Genomic DNA, 24,875 nt, shown 5'->3' with positions numbered 1-24,875 from the left:
CATTTTTAGAACCCCCACCAGGCTCTGATATCTGACAGTGACCTTAGTGCTTCACTTTGATCCTTAAACTTCTTTCATTGTTAATTTTTGGAGTGATTATTACTTTGGGGTCTATGATAATGCCATTATCTACTCCACTTTTAGCTTTTACCTCATAATACACTGTCTTGCTTTGAAATTTTAATCTCACTAGCCATATATATATCCTGCCTCTCTAGGAAGTCCTTGTTCTTTTCCCTCCTTCCTTGTGAATTCCTATATATTTGTATTTTCTAGTCCTCAGCTCTATGATTGTAGATGCTCCTGCTGATCTTGCATACCAGCATTTTAAATTACATAATTGTCCTGTCCCTCAACTCGGCTGGTCTATAGATACAACAAACACAAAATTAACCACGGCAGGTAAAGCAAATTCTGTGTCTATAAAACCATGGTGTTTGCCTAACTGAATGTTAATACAACGCAAAAATTTGCATAAAACTTAAAAAAACTATTAAAATTATACCTTTGCTTACAACAAGAGCTATCGATTTCCTAGCTCTAAAAAGCATTATGCAAATTTTTACTTTATTAATATGCCCTGAAATTTGACTTGAAATTGATGAGATGAAGGAACACAGTCTTATTTTTAATTAGGCAGAGGAATGTTCAGCCTGCTTAAATGAACTGTTCCCAATTTGAGAAAGGTGTTTTAAATTTCCTGCACTTGCACCAGGTTTGTAACCTTTAAGGAAATTGGCTATAACATCTACTTGTGTTTACCATGATATAAAAAGTTAGAAAATACAAATTTTTGAAAAGCCCACAGTTAATAAATTACATACAGACTCTTTGCTCCATATGTTTTACTAGAAATATAGAAAAGGTTTATGGATAAGTCAACAATTCTACTTACTTCCCATTTTGGGCAAAGTTCATTAAATGAAAATATCATCATTAATATTATTAACAGTATTAAAAATCTTAGGTGCTATTTTAGAGTAAAATTATCTTTGGAATCTTCTCCAAAATGAACTTTGTATGAACAATAGTGGTAGAATTCCTAAGTAAATGTGTTCAGGGTACATCAAGCAGATAGATTCTATTGTTAGGAAAAATGGACTTTTAAATTTTGTAATTGATTTCCCAGTTTCTTCTGTTTAGTATTTTTAAGTCCTATTTAAAGTTGTCAAGATAACTATATACCAGGATGGATAGTTTTGGTAATACCATCTATAAATGAGACTAATAAATTTGGAAATAAGGTACTTTATACTAAACTGTAATTCTTGCTATGCCAGCATAACATAAATATTATGTAATTGCATATAAATACGAGGTCCTTAATTTAAAGTATATTACAGGTATTAAAGAAACAAGATATCCAATAACTCATCAAATATATATCTCCCACCAAGGTAATAAAAGAACACTTGCATATGTCAGTACCAAGAGATCTTAATTCAATTCTTTAAAGATGTTGGGAACACAATCTTAAATTGAAGTTTAATTACTGGAGCCTATGTAGCAATTGATTTTGTGTACATGCAGAGTGCTTTCTAACATTTGATACTGGAAAATCTCTGTTAATAAAATTTTAATAAAACTCTTGCATAGACAGGCATAATGATGCACAGCTGAGGCAAGAGGACTGCAAGTTCCAATTCTGACTCACCAACTTATGAAGGCCGTAAGCAAATTAGTGAGACCCTGTCTCAAAATAAAAAAAATAAGAATGGCTGGGGATGTGTCTCAAGAGTTGAGTACCCCGGGGTTCAATCTCCAGTACCAAAAACGAAAACAAAAACTCATTTACTTAATCTATCAATGGTGGAAATGACCTGCATAGTTTTCTGGGACTACAGCAGTCATTCTCAGTTTGATTTTAGCATTACCTATAAATTTGCACATTTTCAGTGTTCACCCAGATCAAAGGAATCAGAAATTCTTTAACCCCATTACTGATGTTTTAACAAGTTTGTGTAATTCTGATGCATATAAAAGTTGTTAAATCCCTGAAAGAGAGAAAGATTGAGAGAGGACGGTGGGGGAATGTTGAGAGCCACAGCCAAAGGGGCCCCAGCAAACTTCCAGCAGCCAGCAAACTTCCAGCTGCCAGCTGATTGGCTCCTCTGCAGTGATGCTCATTGGGCTGTTTCCCCGCCCTTTCAGACCATGGAGCTGCTCATTGGGGGACTTTTTTGGCTCCGCCCACACGACCCAGCCAATCGGCCTCAAGAGCAGGAGGAGTGGGGGGGTTGAGAGGCTTGTGGGAAGCCAGTGGTGGCAGTTGGGCTCTGAGGGAATTCCTGGAGAGCTAATGTGGTGTGTGGCATGTGTTCTAAAAATAAAGTTCATTTCTGCTTGATAAGTGGCTAGTGAATTGTGTCCAGCCAGATGGTGGCAGGGGAATAAGGAGGAAGAGGACATGGCAGAGGAGGAGAGAGAGAGAGAGAGAGAGAGAGAGAGAGAGAGAGAGAGACTGATAACTTCTTTACCATACACTGGAGCAGAAATAGCTAGAACTTTAAAGTAGGCTTAGAAATTTAAAGATGAATAATATCCAAGATATGCACATAAAGAAAAGGAACACAAAAGTTTAAAAAGTGTCTTTTTACTTTCACTTATATATTATTCAAAAGGTACTTTTAATTTTGTAATCCTTTTCTAATACCAAGTAAAGCTAAACAAATTTTAAGATGCATTCTTTAGTTGTTTTAAATTTTTTAGTTGTAGAAAGACACATGCCTTTATTTTATTTATTATTTTTTATGTGGTGCTGAAGATGAAACCCCATGCCTCACATGTGCCAGGCAAGTGCTCTACCACTGAGTAACAACCTCAGCACCTTTTCTTTAGTCTTGTATGTTCATGGGATTTAAACTAACTTAGACATGGCTCAATTTACAATTCAGGTGATGAGTTTATATTTGAAGTCAAAATAAATAGTTTGTTAGACTTGTGTTAAATTATAGAGTATGGGATTCTACTAAAATGATTTTGAAAGTTTAAATGACTGTTGACCATGGGTAGTCCCAAATATCTATATTGTGGATTAAAATATTAATAATATTTGGGAATTTTATCAAATTGTACCATGCTTGAGTTCATGATTTTTGTAAATTACCAATAGTCAATGCCTTTGGGAAGATAATGTGAAAAAGGTTTATAAATAAAATTAGAAAGAAAAATTTTATGATAATTTCAAAATGGATAAGAGGACAAATCCACTGGATAAAGTTAGAAGAGGTAGCCAACACTAAGAGAAAAATATAGTAAAAGGCATGAAATAGAGTCATAACCTGAATCAGTGCAAAAAGCTAGCAATATCAGAATTCTACAGGTAATATACATGTTTCAGTCTCTTCCTGCAGAAACTGAAGGAAGAGAAATAGGATAATATTTATCTAGTATTTTGGAAGACTGCAAGTCTATTCCATTATTATATGATAATATTTCAGCAAAGTTGGATTCTACAGTATTTTCATTTTATTTAATAAGGAATAAGAGAAAGAGCATTTCTTACCCCTATTTCACCTTCAATTTTGTTTCTCATCCATTCTTCTTTTATGATCCTTAGAAAATAACTAAACTGAACTTACAGTCATTAACAAGGGGAATTTAATCATACTTCCTATTTAAATAATGCCATCACCTGTCACATTGTATAAAAATTACAGGTACTGGTACTATTATAAAAATGAACTCAGTATCAGTAAGAGACAGTCTTCAAAGGCAAGTCTTACTAGAGCACAATAATTTCCAGTCTATTTTCTGGGAAATGGCTATATGTGTTGAAATTTCTCCATAACAATAAATGCAAACATTTATTTTGTTTTTAATAGTCATTCTCAAGTCAAAATGTTGTCTATCGAAAAATAAAGAAAGGAAAAATGCTAACAATCAAAAAAATCCTATGTACTCTACTTCCTGAAGTATGTTAAAATAAAACTAGGAATCTAGCATTTTGGATGAAATAAAATAGATGAAATGACTTGCCTCACTTGATGTTTTAGACCAGAGGAGGGCTGGGAGGATATATGGATTAAGTAAAGAAATGCCAAAATTTAAATTACAATAAAGATTTTAGATGACTTTTAATAAGATGGATTAAAGTCAACAAGAAAGTAAGACCAGTAACCCAAAGCTTCCAGGAATGGAATATTTGTTAAATCATTAGTTTTCCTTCTTAATCAGGGAAGCAAAATTTAAAACATTATTTCAAAGTAGCTACCATTTAAGTGTAATTACATTTATAAATAGCAGAGTCTAGTTGTTTAATTTTTTAAAAACCATGTATTTATACTCAAGGCATTATTCTGGTGACAAAAGTCCTGTGGCACATAATATGGGTTTTCTACAGCATATCATAAATATATTAGTAAGGTGCTATTTTAAAGATCCTAGCAGGAATGAAAAAAATATCTGAGGAATTAATTAGCTTATCTCAGAGATACTTCTTTTATACACAAGTCATTCGTTTTTTATAAAGGTTGAAGTCTTCACAGGAAAAGTAATAATGAATTTTCAGATGTAGTGCAGACTCCTCTAGGTGGGCTGGATTTTCTGTCCTTATAGAGTTTCCCACTTTGGTCAAATTGGCCGCAATAAGTTCCTGGTACACAGTTACACCTCTAATAGCAGGTTTCCTCATTCCACCCTAGACATTTCATTCTATGATATCTTTCTGCCATGAAAGAGAGAGTATGTAATTAATCTAGAGGAGAGCCTCCAGCAATCCCAGTTCCCTCCTTCAGGGGTAAGATGGCCTCTTTACCATCTCTACACTATAGTCTACTCAATAGGCTCAAAAACCAAACAAAAGGATTGATTCATCATATCATTCATATCATTCATATCACAGAATATGAATAAGGTACAGTTTTATGTTGATTATGACAGTATTGTATGAAAGAAAGTGTTCCCAATAAATTTTATTTAATACAATTTTAAAGGTTAATATTTTTCAGCTAATTTTATTCAATAAATACTTGCCAAGAACCTATTGGTCATGCCTGTTTGGACTTCATTTGACAGTAAATTATCTATAATTAAAGTATCTTTTGGTTCCTAGATCCATACTTTTTTGTTTTTAATGCTTTAGCAATAGTCAGGTTCTAAACACTAAACAAAACGAATTTAGTTGCCACCTTTCAAAATACCACATTTCAATAGCATCTGTAAACTGATAAGATGAACACAATAAAAACATGAGCAGTGTAAATATTTTATACGAGAAATTTGCACTTCTATCTGAAAAATGTGAGTTTTCTTGATATTTTAGATGTGAACTTCTGATTATCATCATATGTTCAAATTCCTTTTGCTACACTTAGATAAGAGTTGTCTTTGCATCATCATGTAGATGGTAGATGAGAAGAGTAAACACAAATAATAGGGTAAGGTATGACACAGATCAATATGTTAAACATTAAATATTTTAATTTATTCTCAAGACCTCTACTACTTGCTAAACCTTTATTCATTGTACATTTTCAAAATTATGTTATACTTTTCTTTCAATTTGCTGACATCTTAAACTGTTATTTCCAAGTTTTATGAATTATACATCCACCAATGTATAATGGAGTAAAACAGTTTAGAAAACTGTCACCAAAACATGAGTTTTGCATTCAAATACAACAATAAGTTTTCTCATGACCATTAATCAGGGATTTTATGACATACATCAATTTTACTGTTTTGTTTATTTGCTTCATTTGTAGTAAAGATATTATATTATAAATATTAAAGTTCTGCATGGAGTAGCATATTTCCTGAAAAGACATATTAAAATGTCACTTTTTTCTACATACCTGAATTTCAGTACCTAATTTTTATGGTTTTTAATTTCTGATTCCAGCCTAGGTGAGTATTAATGTTTTTTTCTTCCCAGGAATTATTTATAATTTCAGGAATTCAATATAGCCTCTGCATAAGTTTTTTCAATAAAATTCATTTTTGCCTATTTTTCTTGTTCTGGAGCTAGTCATGACATGGCTACTTAAAGGGTGAGAGAGGGTTGTATCAGTATTCCCTCTTGATCTATTCGAGTAGTTCTGACAAGTTTCACATACTAATTTCTGTCATTGGTTTAATTAAGAGATATTAATTCTATCTGAATATAGATGCTAAATTAATAGAAATTTGAGATTCAGTTCTCTTTAAGATAATTTGAGCCTCTCTCTGTATTCATAGTTGTAGTGACATATATACCATCTACTCTGGTTAGAAATGGATTCTGGACAATAGATAAAATATCTAGGATTTAAAAAGTCTGTAAGACTCAATATTGTTATATATACTCCTCCAAATTATGGGGGGAACCATATACTCAGGACCACTATTTTTGAGTAGTTTGTGATAATGATGAGAGAAGAAAAAAAGAGGCAGGAAAGAAAGACAGAAAAGAGAAAGAAAGAATAGAGAAAGAGGAGGAAAGGAAAAGAGAGAAGAGAGGAAAAGAAAGATATCATTTTATCAGTTCATAGAAGGTAAAGGTTACCGCCATTATGCTATAATGTAAAGGTTATTGACAGCACTGATAACTAATGAAGCAGATGAAATTGGCCTATTCTAAAATTTTCTGGTTTAGAGGCTATTACACTTTCTCAAAGATATCTTTTTAATCAATAATTTATTAGAAGAAATCATCAATATAGCAAAGTACATAAATCCAATAGATTAAAGGTAGCAAATATTAGTATGCAATTGATGATTTTAGGACTTGACAAAGTATATATTTGTCATAATTCAAAGATGATTACCTAAAAGTAAGAGATAACACACACGCACACACACACACACAAATCCTCCACCAAAATTTTTCATATACCAAGGCTATAACTCATCTAAATTATGTCTCAATACCTCTAGATTATTGAAATTATTTTGACAGATATAAAATACAAAATCCTATTTGTGTTAGTGGCATTTTGTAATGACACAGTTTCAAGATACTCACTGAAACACATTTGGATAAAATGAGATGATATCTGAGACAAGCTTCAAATTGTTATGGAGAGAAGGATAAGAAGAGATAGAGTTGAGTCATGTCACCCATGAATTTAAAACTGTTGAGCCTGAGTGATAAGTTTGTAGGTGTTCATGATACTCTTGTCTCTGTATTTGTAGATACTTAAACATTCCTATATCATTTTTGTTTCAAAATATAAATTCTGTAGGCCATATCTCAGACATACTGAATCATAATCCCCAGGGGTTAAAACTCAATTCTCAGGTCATATCCAAAACAAGGAAATAGAGAGTTTGAAGAAGGCTCAGATGCTTCAACATGCTTATTACATAAGTCTTACATTTCTTGTAAAGTGCTTATCAAACATATCCAGAATACAAGTCTTCTATCATTCTTCTACATAAAACACAATAACTCTTTAGGGCTTTCTTTGGGATATGTAAAATAATTTTCTCTATTAGGATGGTTTCCTGGAAAACAGACTCAGATTTGCCTAAAGGAAGCTTATAGGGGGAATAAATTCATACAGAAGCAAAGGAAGTAGGACTGGAGAGAGGAAGGAATTGAAAAGATACAGTGCAGAGAGACAAGCCAAACCACAAAAGATCGGAAAGGGTAACTTGCAGAATGTGCATCTATTGAGGCAAGATGACCAGGCCTTTCTATACTCTCCCAGCCCATTTGAGAATCCCAGAAATAGGTTACAAGATTAGAAGAGCTTCCCTAAGAAGACAGCGATTTTTCAGAGGGACTTGAATAATCTCTGTCACCCAATTACACCCCAGGCACAGAGGGACAGAGTTATTTGGGAAAATGGGTTGCCTCAGTCCTGAAGAGGTTTACTCATGTGATACATTATAATATCCTTTTCTCAGAACTGATATACTTTCACTGGACTTTCTTTCTGGTACTTTTTTCCTTATATGCCCCTTTCACATTTTCACAGAACTGTTGCAGTGATATTTAAAGTGGTCACATTGTGGTTTTTGACTTTTTCAAAACTATCTGAATTAAATACTATTACTCTTTGTAATAAAATATAAAACTATTTTTTTAATTTCCTGTAAAATCAACACAGCATACTGCTTTTCCTGTATTTAACAACAGGAATATTTTTAGCTGTTCAGATAATGATAATAAAAATGAATTTTCAAAGATTTCACTCTTTTTTAATTTCAAGTTTTTAACACATGAAAAGAAATCCCTATTCATCCACTTCCTAGAAATGTGTTTTGGTCCCTTTACTTACAGATAATAAAATCAGGTTGATAACTTATGCTAGATCCTGAGATACTAGTCAACATACAGAGAAAATGTGCATATATAAAGCATGTATGAGACATTTCCCTTTTGTTACTATAGATTCTAAATTCCAACTGTACTGTATTCTGATGCTTATGACCCTTTAATATGAACATGTTGAATTCTTGATCCCCAAGTTTACAGTATTAGGAAGTATGGTCTCTAAGAGGTGATTGGGACATGATGGTGAAATATTCATGAATGTTAGTGCCTGTAACATATAAGAGGTCACCTTGCCCCTCCCAGCAATCTGTGGGTATGAAAGCAGGACTTACCTGAAGTGAGTCTTCTGATACTTCAATTGTAGACTTATCAATCTCTATCATTGTGAGAATTTTTGTTACTGTTTATAAGCCATCCAGCTTGCAGTATTTTTCATAGCAGCCTCAATATGCTGAGAAAACTCTGTTATATAGTAATCAGACAGTTTATATAACATATCTAACACATAGTAGGTGTGCTAGTAGTTGACTCTTCCTCTGATCTCAGGTCTCTTATACAGAATTTTACAACTCTCCTTCACAATGCTTTCCCCTCACTTTTAGAAGTTAAAATGAAGAGGAAAGAAAGAAAGTGGAGGAGAAAGAAAATCCAGAAGTATTCCCTGCTTACTTTTTTAGCTCAATTCAATCTGGGAGTAATAAAAAGAAGGTTTATTCAATAATGTGTTATTTCTATATACTTAAAGCTAGCTTCTTCCATTGCTAGCTTTAAGCTCTAAGAATTGGAACAGTCCTTGACTCAAAGTGGCTCCCACCATCCAGCAGATAGAGGAGCATAGTACAATGCTAGTACCAGAGAACTACTGAGAAGGTAAGATTACTGTCATCATTCCAGGCTGGATCTCTTTGTATATTATTTTCCCCAAAAAAATGCATTTATATTTCTAAAGAATGAAAAAACATGTAAAACAGATGTTTATATGTTTTGAGGGGATTTCCCTAATTAATATCATTTCCAAGAAAATCTGTTCCATATGCCAAACAACTAATTAATGGACAATTTTTGGAGCACAATTATTTTGAAAGTCGGTGATGGTCTTTCCTCTTTTGTATTCCATATGCACACATACCTAAATTGCTCTGCAGATTTCAATACATGGAAATATATAGCTGTTTTACAATGGCAATAATTAGAACTCAACCTAGAGTAACACAACTCAAGGTCATATTACACATGCTTCATAGGTGAGATATTTTGAAATGTATACAAGAAAGCATATTTTTTATAGCCAAATGTGAGTTACCAATCTGGTATGTACTGTCCTTAAACATTGTGTAGCATAAAAGTGCTTCTGAACATAGAAAATATTTATAACCTAAGTATACACGATTCAATCAGTTCCTTATTTGTGACACTTTTTATCAAAGCAAACAGACTGAGAAATGAGCACTCTGAGTAGATTGTAGTGTTTTAAATAACTCTTGAACCCAGTGCATACATGCCATGTTGATAAATGTAAAGTCTTTTATAGGACCCTCAAATCACGTTAAGGAGACACTTCCTGGCAGAGATATACCTAAATCATTTACATTTTCTCCTTTTCCTCTTGTATGAAAATGTCACCTTAAGAGTAATATTTTTAGGAATAAGTGTTTTTTTTCATTTCATATGTCTTCAGATAAATTGTCTGCCAAGGGTTTAATGATTGGGAATTTAAAGTTCCTTGGGTGTTTATTACAACTTTGACATTATCCATATAAATATTTATAGTACCTATAGTAATTATTCTTTGATTATCTTGACATGGCAGATTTTCTCAATTTCATTAGGATGAAAATAGCTGTCTTGCATATTGTTTATTGCCCTATATCATTGTTTCATCTTAAATAATCAACTTACCACGAACTCACCTCAAGCTCCAGGAAATCTCAATGAAATGACAACAGGGCTCATTTAAATTTTATTCACCTTTAAAAACTAATAAAACATTTCAATTATTCTATATGATTTTTTTTCATTATTTTTTAAAGAAGGTTAGGAGGGGTTGTCAGGAAAATGAGGACGTGATATTGTATTCTGAACCCCAGATTTGATTGTTGAGAATAAATCAACCATCAGAAGGACTCAGAAGAGTTTTACAGTAGAATGAACAGGAAAGGCTTTGATGGTGAGCAAACTTGGAAGGTCCTTAAGAAAAGGGTAAAAGTTAAAGCATAAAAGCACAAGATGTACAAGAATTAAATCATGTGTATCATGGTAAGTCATATTCAGGTGTTGGGACTTTATTCTTAACATAATTGGAAACTACTGGAGTATTTTAACCAGGAAGAGTAACTTGAACTGATTTATGCTTTTAAACTATCACTCTGTCTGCTGTGTGAAAAATGGGCTATGAAAAGGAAAAGTAGCATACAGAACAAGAGGTGCCAGTGGCTTCTATATAATATTCCCTCTAAAGATTTTAAAGGCATCACGAACTTCCATAACTGAAAGTAAACAAGTCAGTTGCTTCATCCATTTTCTATTTGTTTCCCATATTCCTGAATTTTTTTGAGAATATATTAGTAAACAAAGTGCAAAGCAGAAGGATCACTAGGCTGACTGCAAATCAAATTTAGAACTATCATAGAAGAGAAATAAAATACTTTCAAAAATAAAGCTTTACCAGCAAGCCAACTCTAGATATTATGGTTTCTAAAAGATGAGGCTGTACGTGAAATAATCTTGCAAGCTGTACTTATCACTTTCTCTAGTATTATTTCTGTAATTGTTTTTCTGATTATCCCTCTGTGTTCAAAACCATCTTTTGGCCACACAAAAGCATCAACCTAGTTAAAACTATTTAAATGAATTATTATGTCCTTCATTATTCATTTTAATCAAGAACTAAGCAAAGGCATATGTAACTTAAGTTTGATTTTGCTAACAAGAAATATCAGTTAAAATATATATCTGCTATCAAAGATTAAATTTTATATAGATTTTTTACACAGTGGGATGCTTTTTTTCAAGTAACACTTTGCACTGAATCACAAAATATAAAATAGGAAAATAAATTAAGATGCATTCATAAAAGTCCTAGTATGCAGCTAGTCTAAAATATAAGATATATGCATTGAGAAGGAAAATTTACACTATTTCAAATGAATACATCCTTTTTGAGCATCCTATATCTGAAGCATTGTTCTAAGATATTGTGATAAAACAACAAATGACACAGGCAAATTTCCTGTTTGTGGTGTTTATATTCATGAGTAGGTAGATATGCATTAATCAATTAACGAAATGAATGTGCAAGAAATTCCCACACAGCCAAGTAACATGCAGAAAATAAAACTAACTCATGTATTACCTAATTACCAGGAAAAGCTGGCAACTATTGACTGTAGGACCACAGGGAAGTCCTCTATAAGGAGGTGACATTTTAGTTGAAACATAAGCACTTGATGAGGCCAGAAAGAGGAAAATAACAAAATGGAATATTCCAGAATAAAAGCATCCAAGGACATACATCTTCAGTTAAAACATTATTGCATATTAAAGGACAGAAAGAAGGCCAGGGAGTAGGTAGGGGAGGGGAAAGGGATAAGGGTAGTAATACAGGGCTGTGTTGGACCTTATTGATTCTGGTAAAGGTAGATACTTAAATATGGTTATTAAATAAAACATGACAATAATGTTGGACCAGGAAGTGACATGATCCGATATCTGTGGTGTAACACTATTTCTGACTCCATTTCAGGAAGACCTGTTAGACAGCTATAGCAGGACTAAAGAATTTGTGATACTTGATTAGATATTTGCCTTAGATGTTTGAGTTTTCAGTTGCTCATCATTCATTTCCCATTAACAGTATCTCTGATTTTTAGAAAACTACCTTTTCCCAGAAAAGGACAGGGGGAGAATTTGTATAAAGAAATTGATTCATGTGATCTTAGGGTCTAGCTAGTCCAAATAGGCTGCCACCCTGGGGACCTAGAGAAGAACTGATGTCCCAGTTGAAGTCCTCAGGTGATCTTCTGGAAGAACACCCTCTCTTTGGACAAGGTCAGGCTCTTCACCTGATTTGATGGGGTCCACTCACATTAGAGAGTGTAACCTGCTATAATCAGATTCCACCAATTTCAATGTTAATCTCATCTAAAAATATGTTCATAGCACCATTCACAAGTAGTTGACCAAACACCCAGGTATTTTGTTCTAATCATATTAATGTATAGTCAACACTGATTCCATCTCCTCTAGTCAAAGAGTGAGCATGTGATTCAAAATAGGAATCAGATGCTCTTTTCTTCAATTCATATTTCTATCCAAAGACAAAAAAGATACATCCCCTTGGTTACATACAGATCCCATGATCTTCCTCCAGTACCCAAAAGAACATAGTTGTGGCTTGTGCTTTCCAATCTTAACCTCCCAAACTCTTTAAAGTAGTCAGTAGTAAATTCTGACACTACAGTGAACTTCTAATACTTCATTTTTACATACGCCAGAGTTATTTGTTTTATTTAAAAATTTAAAAATAAAATTTTAAAAAATGTAACTATTTCAGGCATGCTTCAGATATTTCAAAAGGCATGTATCAAATTAATAATGGTTATCCAGCAGACTGGGCTTTAAAGATTAAATGTTTCCAATTTTAATATGTATAATTTAAAAAAATATATATTTTTTATAATATACAATTAGTACCCAGTCCTTTCAAAATTCAAGTAAATCATGAAAAACTTTCTAGGTTCATAGGTGAGGAATACAGCAGAATTTCAATGTTGGTAGTAGAAGTCCTACCTCTACCTGCAGCAGAAGCCCTGAGGCAACTGCAATATGGGGCTCTCTGTGGGACAATTTGCAAAACTAAACAAAATCAATTTTATACTTATTTTTAAAAGAATAAAGGATATTTATCATGCTTTCCAGACAACATTTAAAATGTGATTCATTGATATTTTTGGCTCACAATATTATCTTGTGTCATTTTCTATCAAATGTTGCCTATCTTCAAAATGACAACATAGTGCATAGTTAATTCAGCACAAGCAGTGCCAAATTAGTTTGTTTAAAAATATTAATACTGTTCTTCTCTATAAAGGAATTGCATTCTTTGAAAAGGCCAAAATCATGCTGAACCAATAAGGAATAATACAGCCAGAAAAAAAACCAACCGGTATTATTATCGGGTGAGTTCAATACTCTCCCAGGGAGGAAGAGGTTAGGCTATAATGCCCACTGTTTCAAAAGTATTCAGAGCCAAATTGGTAAGAAAATAGTTTATACCCAAAGCTAGCTATGAGGGAAGGTAGAAGAAATCTTTTGTTTCAAATGTTCCATCTTTGAAATCCCTGAAGGTGAGCAGAACTTGTAAAGAAGAGGCAGGGCAGAAGAGGTGAGGCAGAGAAGTGAGACAAGAGGCAGAAAATACACACACACAAATTCAGTCATCCTTGCTAGACAGGCCTGGGCAGCGTTCATTCTTGCTCTCTAGTTTCTTGGCATCCCTCTGACATGCCACGGAGGCAGCCCCTTGCTTACTCTCAGCTTGAGATAGTTGTTCCCACCTCAGGGCAGGGGCAATTCAGTCTGTTTCAGCACCAAAACACACACACACACAAACACACACACAAACTCAGTTTTGAAACTGTAATTTCAATTAAGTATCATAGATACTTTGAAAGTAAATTTGAATTAGGTACACCTTCTCATAAGTCACAATAAACACCCAACAAGATGATGATGATACTTGTACATCAACAACAATAACAACTAGTACTATTGAACTCTCAGTACTTGCTAGGAAGTAGTTACATTACAAAAACCTTTTATAGTACTCATGGAAAGTGTATATATTCAGAGCATTGATCAATATTCCCAAGGACACACATAATTTCAAATAAGACCGAGTTCTTACAAATTATCATATGTTTTGATAGAAAATGCCTCCCAAACTCTTTAAAGTAGTCAGTAGTAAATTCTGACACTACAGTGAACTTCTAATACTTCACATAAATATTTTGTAAAATATTTTCACATAATTTGATAAGTCATCAGAAAGTTTTAGGATATAAGGTTAAGAAAAAATTAAAACATTATCACAATTTAATTGACTTATCTTTCCCATTATGTGTGTTTCATAGAAAAACAGTCCAAATGTTCATGTAAAATAATACTTTGAGCTACACTTCAAGGGAAAAAAAAGTAGACTGATTTTGCTATTCAGGAGAGTAGTTACTTTGTTTCTTCAACTGATCTTAAAAAACTGAATTTTTCCTATTGTTTATCATGCCTTAACCATGCATGAAAGTTGCAAATATCTTCACAGTATTTAAAAATGGAGATAGGATATAGTTGAATTGTTCAAATATATTTTGACAAATGATGAAAAGAACAAAAGATTCTTTGCTCTCATAATTTTATGAACACCACTGTCAGAATTACAATGCAGTTTGACACTCCAGACAATACATGCTGAACTCTAGTTCTTTTTTGTTGTTGCTGCAACTGTTTAGCTATTGTTTCCCCAACTTGAATCTGAAGTTTCTTTGATCAATTGTTTCTGAATAATGTGTATTTGTGATTGCTGGGGCAAAGAAAAAATTACGGCCATGCCATATGTTGATTGTAGATGTTATTATTTATCATTTGTCCCTTCCATGTATTTTAGCAAACAATCCTTTTATTAAAAGAAGGCTGTGGGTGTTTGGGGAGCTGCCAATTTTATCTTTCTTAATTTTATCCTTCTTCACTTATGACTTCACTGATCCCAAAGGAGCTCCACAGGAAATATTTTGAAAATAACGGACCAAAAGACTGTGAATTTAACATTTGGAATATTGTTGAAAAGAAAAGCAGACATTATGAACAATGTTCCAGGACAACAATGATGAACTAACTATCTATGGAAACAGTGAAATATACTTCCTACATAAGACTACCTGTTAGACCCTCGACTAGACAATGACCAGGTGTTTGCTATCATATTCTGAGTTGAAAACACTTAAAATAATTGCATGTATAAGTATATACATACTCTTTGAAAATTCCTGTTTATGACAAATACCCTCTTATTTCAAGTGAAAAGACAAGAGAGATGGGTATATATAGTTATGTTCACTGTTTTGGTATACAATATGTATTTGTTATAATTTAATTGAATTTATTCATTTTAAAATTTAATGAACATCTACTATGTGAAGTCAGTGGGGTTTCAATATAGAGCAAATAGGAACTTAAATTACTTAGTGAAATAGAAATTTATTCTAGTGAAAGAGAAACAGGTAAATGACTGATACATTGAAGACTTCAACATTTGTCATAGGAATATGTGGGTTGCATGGAAAAAAAAACTCTTAATTTTGAGGACCTATCAATTTAGGTTAATCCAAAGGAATCCTGAAGAATAAATATTGAAACAATGTAGAGAGAAAGACAGGTAATTCTCAGAAGTTCAGGGTTATATGAAAATTATTCTGACTAGATAAGTTACACCATGTAAGTTAGAAGAGATGAAACTGGAAAAAGACAGACACAATGTTACTTTGAATGAGATGCTACACGTTTGGGGATTTATTCAATACAAAATAGAAAATATCAAAGTTTTTTAAAAATTTTAAACAGCAAAATATCAGACCAGAACTGTAGCTCATAAACATTAACTTGCTTTGTGAGGGTGGTCAGTGGAGTGAGACTGGAGGCTGGTAATTGAGAATGTGTCTTTAAATGGGCATTTTGGCATTGGAAATAGAAAAGTTTCAAATATATTTGAGTAACATTGAAAACATAATGCAGAGTTGTCTCTGAACATTTATTGAGATTGAAATTGGGGTTATTAAATTCTCCATTCAAATCAACATTGGCCTATAGGTGGGTAACATGTCACTGCGTATATTGGAATTAGTTAGAAATGATAAAAAGGAATCTCTGTGAAAATCAGGAAAAAAATGTCCAGAAAAAGTAAGAAATGTAATTGTGGAACTTAGGAGATATTTCAAGTCAGACAACATTCCTACAGCCTATGAATAATCATTCTTATTTGAGGAAAAATGATTCATTAATGTAGGTTTGCTCAATTCAATCTTAGTAAATCCATACTGGGTGGGGGTGGGGGAGATTCCACAAGAGGGAAGTTTGGAAAAATCCCTAAAATTTAAGAATAAAACGGGACAAAAGCAAGCAGGAAGATTCAGTTAAAAAAATAAAAGTAAACTCAAATAAACTCAGGGTCACTGGGAGAAGAAGAAAAAATAAAAATCAAGTAACATAAAAACCAAGAGAGGGGATTTTCCAGATAGTAACACATTTAATTAGCATATAAGCCAAGATGAAATTATAAATGCTGTAGGTCACTGCAGTTGTCACCACTCTTCTAATAACTGAGACAGCTTCCCTGGAGGGACAAAGCACCATAAATAAAGCAGAAGAACCATCTTTGACAGAGATATGAAAATTAGACCTCTTTATGACTCTAGTGGAGGTATTTGTGCCTAGAGATTATTGGGATCCAATTCAAGGCTTTAAACAGAGGAAGGGAAAAAGATGTCTATGTCTGGTGGGCAACTAATATTTAAATGGTGAAAAATACAATGTGTAATAATTCACATAAACAGTAAACAACTAATAAGCCAATATGTCATTGTGTGTGTTCATTCATTCATTCATCTATTTATGTCTTGGTAGTGGGGATTGAACCCAGGGATGAGCCACATTCCCAGCAATGTGCTGCTTTTTAAATTTTGAGAGAGATCTCACTAAGTTGCTTAGGCCTTTGCTCAGTTTCTGAGGCTAGCTTTCAACTTGCAATCCTCTTGCCTCAGTCTCTTGAGTTTTTGCGATTACTGGCATATACCACCCTGCCCAGCTTCAATGGTGTTTCTATTCAGGGATAAATTATGCAGCAAAAACCAAAAAAACAAAAAACAGCCAACCAACAAACATGCAAATTTATACTACCATTCAATTCCAAAGAAGTGTGTAAGTATTTACCATGTCTTGTTTTTGCTTCTTTAGAAAACACAGAAAATAGAGCCATGAATTCTGCACTCTACATTCTACAGCTTATTTATTTATTTATTTATTCTAATAAAACCTAAATTTTATAGACATATAAACAAATTTAAAAGAGTCAGAAATTAGAATATATTACATAACAATATTTTTGGCAAGATTGTATTTTATTCTTATTGGGCAATAAGAATCTCTGTGTTAGCAATTCTAAATAGGCTACTAAATTAGCACAGAGTTTAGCATATGTTGGGGTCCAGTAGATATTTATCAAATTAACAATAAATAACCAGAAGGGAACTACCCATTTTTTAGTACCTTTGGGATACCAGATTTCTATATTGATATTCTTAATAAATTATTAACCTAAGTGTCTATGAAGACATTACTTTTCACTGGAGGCACTTTTCTGTAGTAGAAAAAAATGTAATCCATATTTATAAAATAAGTTTATCTTTGAACATGTTTATAAAATTATAATATAAAACAGATATTTTGCTTTCATTATATCCTAGTTCATGAATTAAACACTAAACTAGACTATATTTTTAAAGGTGTTTTTCTAAGCTGATGAATTCTACATGTATTATAGTGGGATTAAGAATACCACTGAGGTAATTGGTGGAAATTTTCACATCAACATAGAAGGTGAGCAGGTGTCAAAGCTTTCAAAATTTGAAGAATTAGTTCGAGAAAGGATCAGCAAGTATGTAATTAGAGTCAACATGTCCTGTTTAGCTGACGTAAATGGTTAGTTTTCTCACTTTGAATAGCAAGATCTTACTTACTGAAATATCCTTAAATTTAATCAGCCCACATAAAGGCAAATAGAAAAGAAGAAAATAAAAAAAAATATTGAAAATATACTACAAACACAGCAATCTGAATGTGAAATTCAAAAACTAAGTTCAGTTTGTACCTTTACTGATTCATAATGGATTCAAAACAAAGATCTAGAGGAGTCCATGACAACCTGATGGCAGCACTAGAGCTGTTTTCATCTTTCAAAGATTGCCACAATAAAATTTCCTTCTCATATGTACTTATTGTTACATAACCTGGATTCTCCTTCCATAGGGAAAAGGAATGTTTCTACCCCTTGAGCCTGACAGAGGTTTGACTATAGCAGAAGTGACACTGCAAATTCCAAAGCTAGTTTGTAAGAAGTTCTACCTATTTGTCTTGGGAAGCTTGTTTTCTGAACCCACTATCTCACTGTGTTAGCAAGCCACACAAACAACCTCTAAGAGGCTCGTGCCACAGACCTCACTGGGCCCAAGTAGCCAGAATCAGCTCCTTAACCATGATAAGAGGTCATCAAGTCTCCAAAATACTTGTCAGCATCCTGAAAGTGGTGCCCACCTCTCAGTTAGGGGGGCTATGATGGAGCAAAGATATTCCTTCAACTCCTGCCCTAACTTGCAGCTTTATGAAAACATTAAATGATTATATTTTGAAGCATTAAGGTCTGGTTGATAACTATGCTGCAACTGATAATCACAGTTATGTGTCTAGTTTAACAAGTAAACACACTGTTTTTTCCTATATGGCAATAAAAAATACTCCTTAATGCATAAATCTTCACCATATCTATTTAAATGTGTAAAGCTAAAATTTTCTTTGTAAAATTCAAATTCTTTTTGTTTCACCGGATGTTAAGGAAAGACTTACTCTGTTAAAAATGATGACGAAGTATGAAAATTGATCATTCCGGAATTTAGGATGACACTGAATTCAAAAAACATGATTTTAAAGGCTAATCAGGATACTTGTTTGTGAAACTGTTTATTGATAGTGGCTTGAAAACCTCTTTTTCAGGGTAGGGGTGTACCAGGGATTGAACTCAGGAACACTCAAACACTGATCCACATCTCCAGCCCTATTTTGCATTTTATTTAGAGACAGGGTCTCAATGAGTTGCTTAGAGCTTCCCTGTTGCTGAGTCTGGCTTTGAACTCATGATTTTCCTGCCTCAGCCTCCCGAGATGCTGGAATTAAAGGTATGCACCACCATGCCCATGGAAACCTCTTTTTTTAATCCACATAAGTTCACCATGTCCAGGATCCTTTATGCTTCTAGTTTAAACACTATTTTCCAAGATATTCAGGGCATAAGATATTTCTTCTTCTTCTTCTTTTAGTTGTAGATTGTCATAATGTCTTTATTTTTATTTTATTTTATTTTATTTTTTGTGGTACTGATATCGAACCCAGGGCCTCACACGTGTGAGGCAAGCATTCTACAACTGAGCTACAACCCCAGCCCCAGAAGGAATTTCTTTACTGGGCACCATCATCACTTTGATGTTAGAAATGTTAATTCTTGCTATTGGAATGGCTTCGTCAACTAAAGACTGAATAGTTTTTGTCATTGACTAGTTATTTGTCAATTGAAGTAATATTTATTATTGGCTAGCTCTTCCTTGGGTACTGATACACAATATGAATATTAAAGTGCAACAATAGAGAGGATAAATTAAAGGCATTTAGTGTCCACTCTACAGAAGGAAGCTCCCACATAACTCAGCTGCAAGAATCAGAATAAGTCTATTATCGAGTTTAGAGACAGGACTCAAATGTATATTAATTTCATTTAGTCTTCTCAAATCTGATTTAAATTATATATTATTTGTATATGCATACATACTGTATATATGTCCAATATACATATTATATTGGACATATATACAGTATGTCCAATATACATATTGGACATATTTTCTGCACTCAATTCTGAATTAAAAAATATTATATGTATATTGGACATATAATGTATGTTGGACATATATACAGTATATATGCATATATTTAGTTATTAGCCATATGATCATGGGAAGTTACATAAACTCTACTTTCAAGAACTCATCTTTAAAATGAACTTAATGGTGGGCAAATCTGCAAAAGATCCTAGTATATATTCAACTAGTTAATATTTGTGCAGAGTTTAGCACATTTAATGTCAAACTCAATATCTGTATCACTGTTATTCATTATTATCATTTGTATTATTATCCCAAATCCCATAAGGATGAGAAAATGCTCTGTCAGTAATCTGGAATAGAGAGGAAAGAAAGCTCCATGACACTTTATAAAATTAATTCAGTATATTCCATTTCTCATGCAGCAACATCAATCCTTCTTTGCTTTCTTCAGTGCACTAAGTACTGTTAAGCAGTCATCTGACTGATTCACTGAATTTAATTATTGTGATTATACTACATCCTCTTTCTTGGGGTCTCACTGGTACACTAGCTACATTAATTACCTCAGAAACATAAATTAATACTAAAATATATTTTTTACCATTTCCATTAAGGCACACAAAATTTAACATTTATTATCCTTAATAATTGTTTTCTTACTTAGATTCAACAAAATAAATCACGATGTATAAATTTAGGTAATATGCATGCATTTGTTCAGACAAGTTCTGATTAGCATTTTTGTCTTCAAAATTGCTTCAGCTAGCTGAAATTTTTGCCTTACATTGTGATGATGTTTTCTCCAAGTTTTTAAATTTTTGTCAAGTCAACTTCACCAGTGATCACTTATGCTATGAGTCAAGCCTACAGATATAACATGGGACAAGGACTTGTGAATTGAATAAAGTGCTATAATGTTTATTGTACATTTCTCCTGTTCTATTCTTCAAAATCTCAAATACAAAGAGGATACCAAAAACTTCAGCTTTCTTAAATGTTGAGAAAAAAATTCCCGATGTAAATTTTCACATTGGGAATTATGTTACAAAGCCACAGAGCTGAATATTTCCCACTACAGTAGCAAAAGCATTAGTCAAATAGTTGATTGCCAGGAATTTCAATTTTCTGAAACAGAATAAGAATATATATATACATATAATATATATACATATATATTCCAACTTTAGAGCAGAATTGCTATTCTAGTCTCAACATGGTATCTGTTTGTCTTATAATTCATTTTTTTCTCATATATGTACATTTATCATCTGTGGTCTGAATTCCAAATTGACTGAAATTCATAGCTCCCTTAGCATTTTTTTAAATTCAGAATTGAGTGCAGAAAATATGCATTCAGAATTTACTTTTTTGCTTTCTTAAATTATATCTTTAAGTGGTAGATACTTGCATTCAGAATTTCTCATCTCTTACTTGAAATGCTCAAGCATAATCTCCAACAACATTTCTGAACTCTTATAAGCTAGAAGGGCCTCCTGTTGGCCTGTGTCCTCTGATTTAGGACTGCACATTTAAATGTGAATTTAAGGAAATGCTGGAGTTGCTTCTTGGAATTTCCCAGAATATGTTGGCAACTGAGCTCTGCTGTGATTTATGCACAGAAAAAATAAAACTATCAATGTCAGAGGGCTTGCTGCGCCATGATATAGTTTCTACCTTGTAAATGGTGTAATTATGCATTGTGACAAAAATTTACCCATACTGTCTGAAAATAGTTTTAGACATAAATATTTTAAATATTTGTCTATTTTGCTATTATCGATCAATATGTGTGAAAAATGTTTCAGTAGCATCCCACTGCATTTAGAGAGATGCAAATGAAGGGAAATGAGTAAGAGTTTGTTTACCGGAGTTCTCAGCTCAGGTATGGCAGCTTGATAGGTGAGTGGTCGGCAATCTCGAGTGTTTGGCACAAGGACACAAGGAAGAAACATGGGACCTAAGTCATCTCCATCCAGGATATCCACAGTGAGTGTGGTGGTAGTGGTCCGCCTTTCATTCAGATTTTGTGCACGGTCCTGTGAGAGGGAAAATAAACAACTGAGTAGCTTAAAAATATTGGGAATAATGTGACTTGTTAAATTTCCTTTTCCTTTTGCTTATATGATTGATAAGCAACTTGTTTAAACCAACAGTTTGAAGTGGTGAAGTTGAGATGTAAACTGAAATCCAGTTACCTTCAAATCAACTTTCTCCAAAAGCTTACTATAGTAGCTAAACTTTCATAGGTCCGGCCTTTTCACAGCATTAGGAGGGTAATAATATAATATTGTGATGAGTTCATTGTGTCCTTGGGAATTTGCTTCATTGAGTCCCTTTTGAAAATAAAAAGAAATCTTATTTACAGCTTTATAATTCACTGGGAAAGCTGATCTGGAAATGAAAGGAAACTTTCCATTATCCAAGTTGAATAAGAAGGAAGAAGGAAGGATGTAATCATCAGGATCCATAGGTGTGGAGTGTGGTTACTTTTAAATACTTTAAAGAATTTTGAAGCAGTTTTAGATTTAGGAAAATATTGATAAGATAGTATAAAGAGTTCCCATGATGTGCAAGCTGGCTCATGTCTGTAATCTCAGCAACTCAGCAATTTGGGAGGCTGAGGCAGTAGTTCAAAGCCAGCCTCAGCAATGGCAAGGTGCTAAGCAACTCAGTGAGAACCTGTCTCCATATAAAATACAAAATAGATCTGGAGATGTTGCTCAGTGAGTAGTTAAGTGCCCCTGAGTTCAATCCCTGGTACCAACACACACACACACACACACACACACACACACACACACACGAGTTCCCATGTACTGCAAGCCCAGTTTTCCCTATTCTTAATACTTTGCATTAATATGGTACATGTGTTACAATCAAAGAGACTATAGTGATACTGACCAAAATAACCTGAGAGTTTCCCTCAAGCAGGCCAAACTTCATAAGGACTTCTTCCTTTCTCTAGGTCCCTTATCTCCAACCACCCAAGTCCTGACAGAATCTACATAAGCCTTGGGCTCCTTTCTCCCTCTTCTTAGAGTATTCACCTTGGATACCTTATGATTGTAAATTTCTTTGCTCCTTTGAGATTAAAAAAAAAAACCTTTATAAACTTCTTGTCAGTTTTACAACCCAGACCTGTCTTTTTCAATGACCTGGGAGTCTTCCCTTTGGAATGTAATAGTCAAGAAAGATAGGGCTCCTTCCTACTGAGTCTCTGTGGGAAGTTGGGTGCCTAACTTTGAAGGAGGCTTGCTCCAAGTTCCAAAACTTATGCCCTGCCATAAACATAAGAGAATTTACTTTTCCTTTGAAAAGGCCAAGTAGTAAATATTGATGAACTATGGATCTCTACCTTCTCTCGCATCCTCTCACACACAAACTCAATTCGGCTCCTAATTACTCACCAGCCCTTCCTCTGGTTGCTCTTTCTTATCAAGATAGCCCAGAACAGAGTATCCCTTACCTATTTAATTTGTCCAGTGCAATTTTTCTTTGATCATACATTGTTAATAACTGACATGTGATTTTTTTTTAGTGTCTATTAATTGTTTCTGCTCCAATATTCCAACTAGGATAACTTTTACATTTAGTCATAATGTCTCTTTAGGTTCCTTTTGGCATTGAGAATTTCTCAGACTTCTTATTTTTTAACAATTTTGATTATGTTTGGGAAGTACATAGAGGCAGTGGTGGTATAATATTGAGGATGTATCAAATGCTACTGAATTGTTCACTTCAATTTGTTAATGTATCTTATGTTAATTTACCTCAATTAAGTTTCAAAAGTTGATTAGACTGACTTATTTTACATTGCTTCAAAATCATCTTTCTATGTGACAGTTATCAGATATTAATATAAGCCTACTTTCTTAACTTTAGAAATACTACATTCCAGTCATCTTTCTCAACATGGTTGATCCAGAAGAGTTTTAGAGAAGTGATTGAAGGCAAATCAGAGAAAGCAAAAATCTCTATTGGAGGAATTTTACAAGTGCTATCATACTGGAAAGCAGTAACCTTCTGATTCTAGTATTCTTTTATGTTTTTATTTTATTTTTATTTATTTTTTTTTTAGTTGTAGATGGACAGAATGCCTTTACTTTATTTATTTTTATATGGTGCTGAGGATTGAACCCAGTGCCTCATGCATGCTAGGCAAGTGCTCTACCACTGAGCTACAGTCACAGCCTTCTTTTATGTTTTGATCAATTATAAGATGGATTATGATCAAATCACAGCAAAAATAAATGTTTACATTTTCAAAATGTTTAGATGCATTCAAACCACAGGGTTGATAAAATGATTGTTTTAAAAACAAGTCATTTGAGATTCAACAGAAAAAATCCTCTGAGCTTTCTTTATCTTGGGGAGCAATAGTGCCATGAATCCCCTCTCCCTGGGTTCCTATGGTCATAAAGAAAAATAGAGAGAAGATAATTCCTATCTACATAAACTAATATCACAATGATTTTTTTCATTTGTATGTTCCCCTGGAATCCCACCTGTTCTTCCCAGTCCATTATGCTACATACATAACTCTGCTTTATTAGCTGTTTTGAAGAGCCATTTCATTTGTTTGCTATCAGCAACTGGTCTGTTGAAAGTATAGCAAAAATAGCTATAATGAAGTAAATACTATTCTAAATTGGGAATGGTACAAATAAAATATAATTATTGGCATAAACATCTGATATGATGTTCATTGCTTGTGTTTTTACTCATTGCAATGTATCAATGCAATGTATGTAAAAGCTACCAAGAAATTTCCTTCTGTCCATGTTTTCATGTTCCCTTTTCATTTCTCATTCTCTTTCCTTTGTTAAAAAAATCTCTTAAAATAATATTTTATTAACTTAGCAAAGTGATTGTAATTGGTCAGCAAGGATATCTCTTTATAACTTTTTTCACAGTTCAAGTGCTGTATGAAATAAATTATGTTCCCCCCAAATTCATATAATGTAGCTTTAATCCCCAGT

At 33.3% G+C, this 24,875-nt stretch overlaps 1 protein-coding gene across 12 annotated transcripts in view; it reads right to left on the bottom strand.

Moving 5' to 3' along the window:
• The window catches only part of Pcdh15 (protocadherin related 15), a 1,628,869-nt gene that overhangs the window by 404,586 nt on the left and 1,199,408 nt on the right, over positions 1 to 24,875 (bottom strand). For all 12 annotated transcript variants that reach the window (XM_048807407.1, XM_048807408.1, XM_048807415.1 and 9 more), the window contains one exon: positions 21,762 to 21,932. In XM_048807407.1, the coding sequence (XP_048663364.1) occupies positions 21,762 to 21,932 (171 nt within the window). The remainder of the gene's footprint in view (positions 1 to 21,761; positions 21,933 to 24,875) is intronic.

Source organism: Marmota marmota, unplaced genomic scaffold (genome assembly GCF_001458135.2).
Source record: "Marmota marmota marmota unplaced genomic scaffold, marMar, whole genome shotgun sequence".
NCBI lineage: Eukaryota > Metazoa > Chordata > Mammalia > Rodentia > Sciuridae > Marmota > Marmota marmota.
The sequence above is the reverse complement of the archived record's forward strand: the minus strand, read 5'-3'. Positions and strand labels throughout refer to the sequence as shown.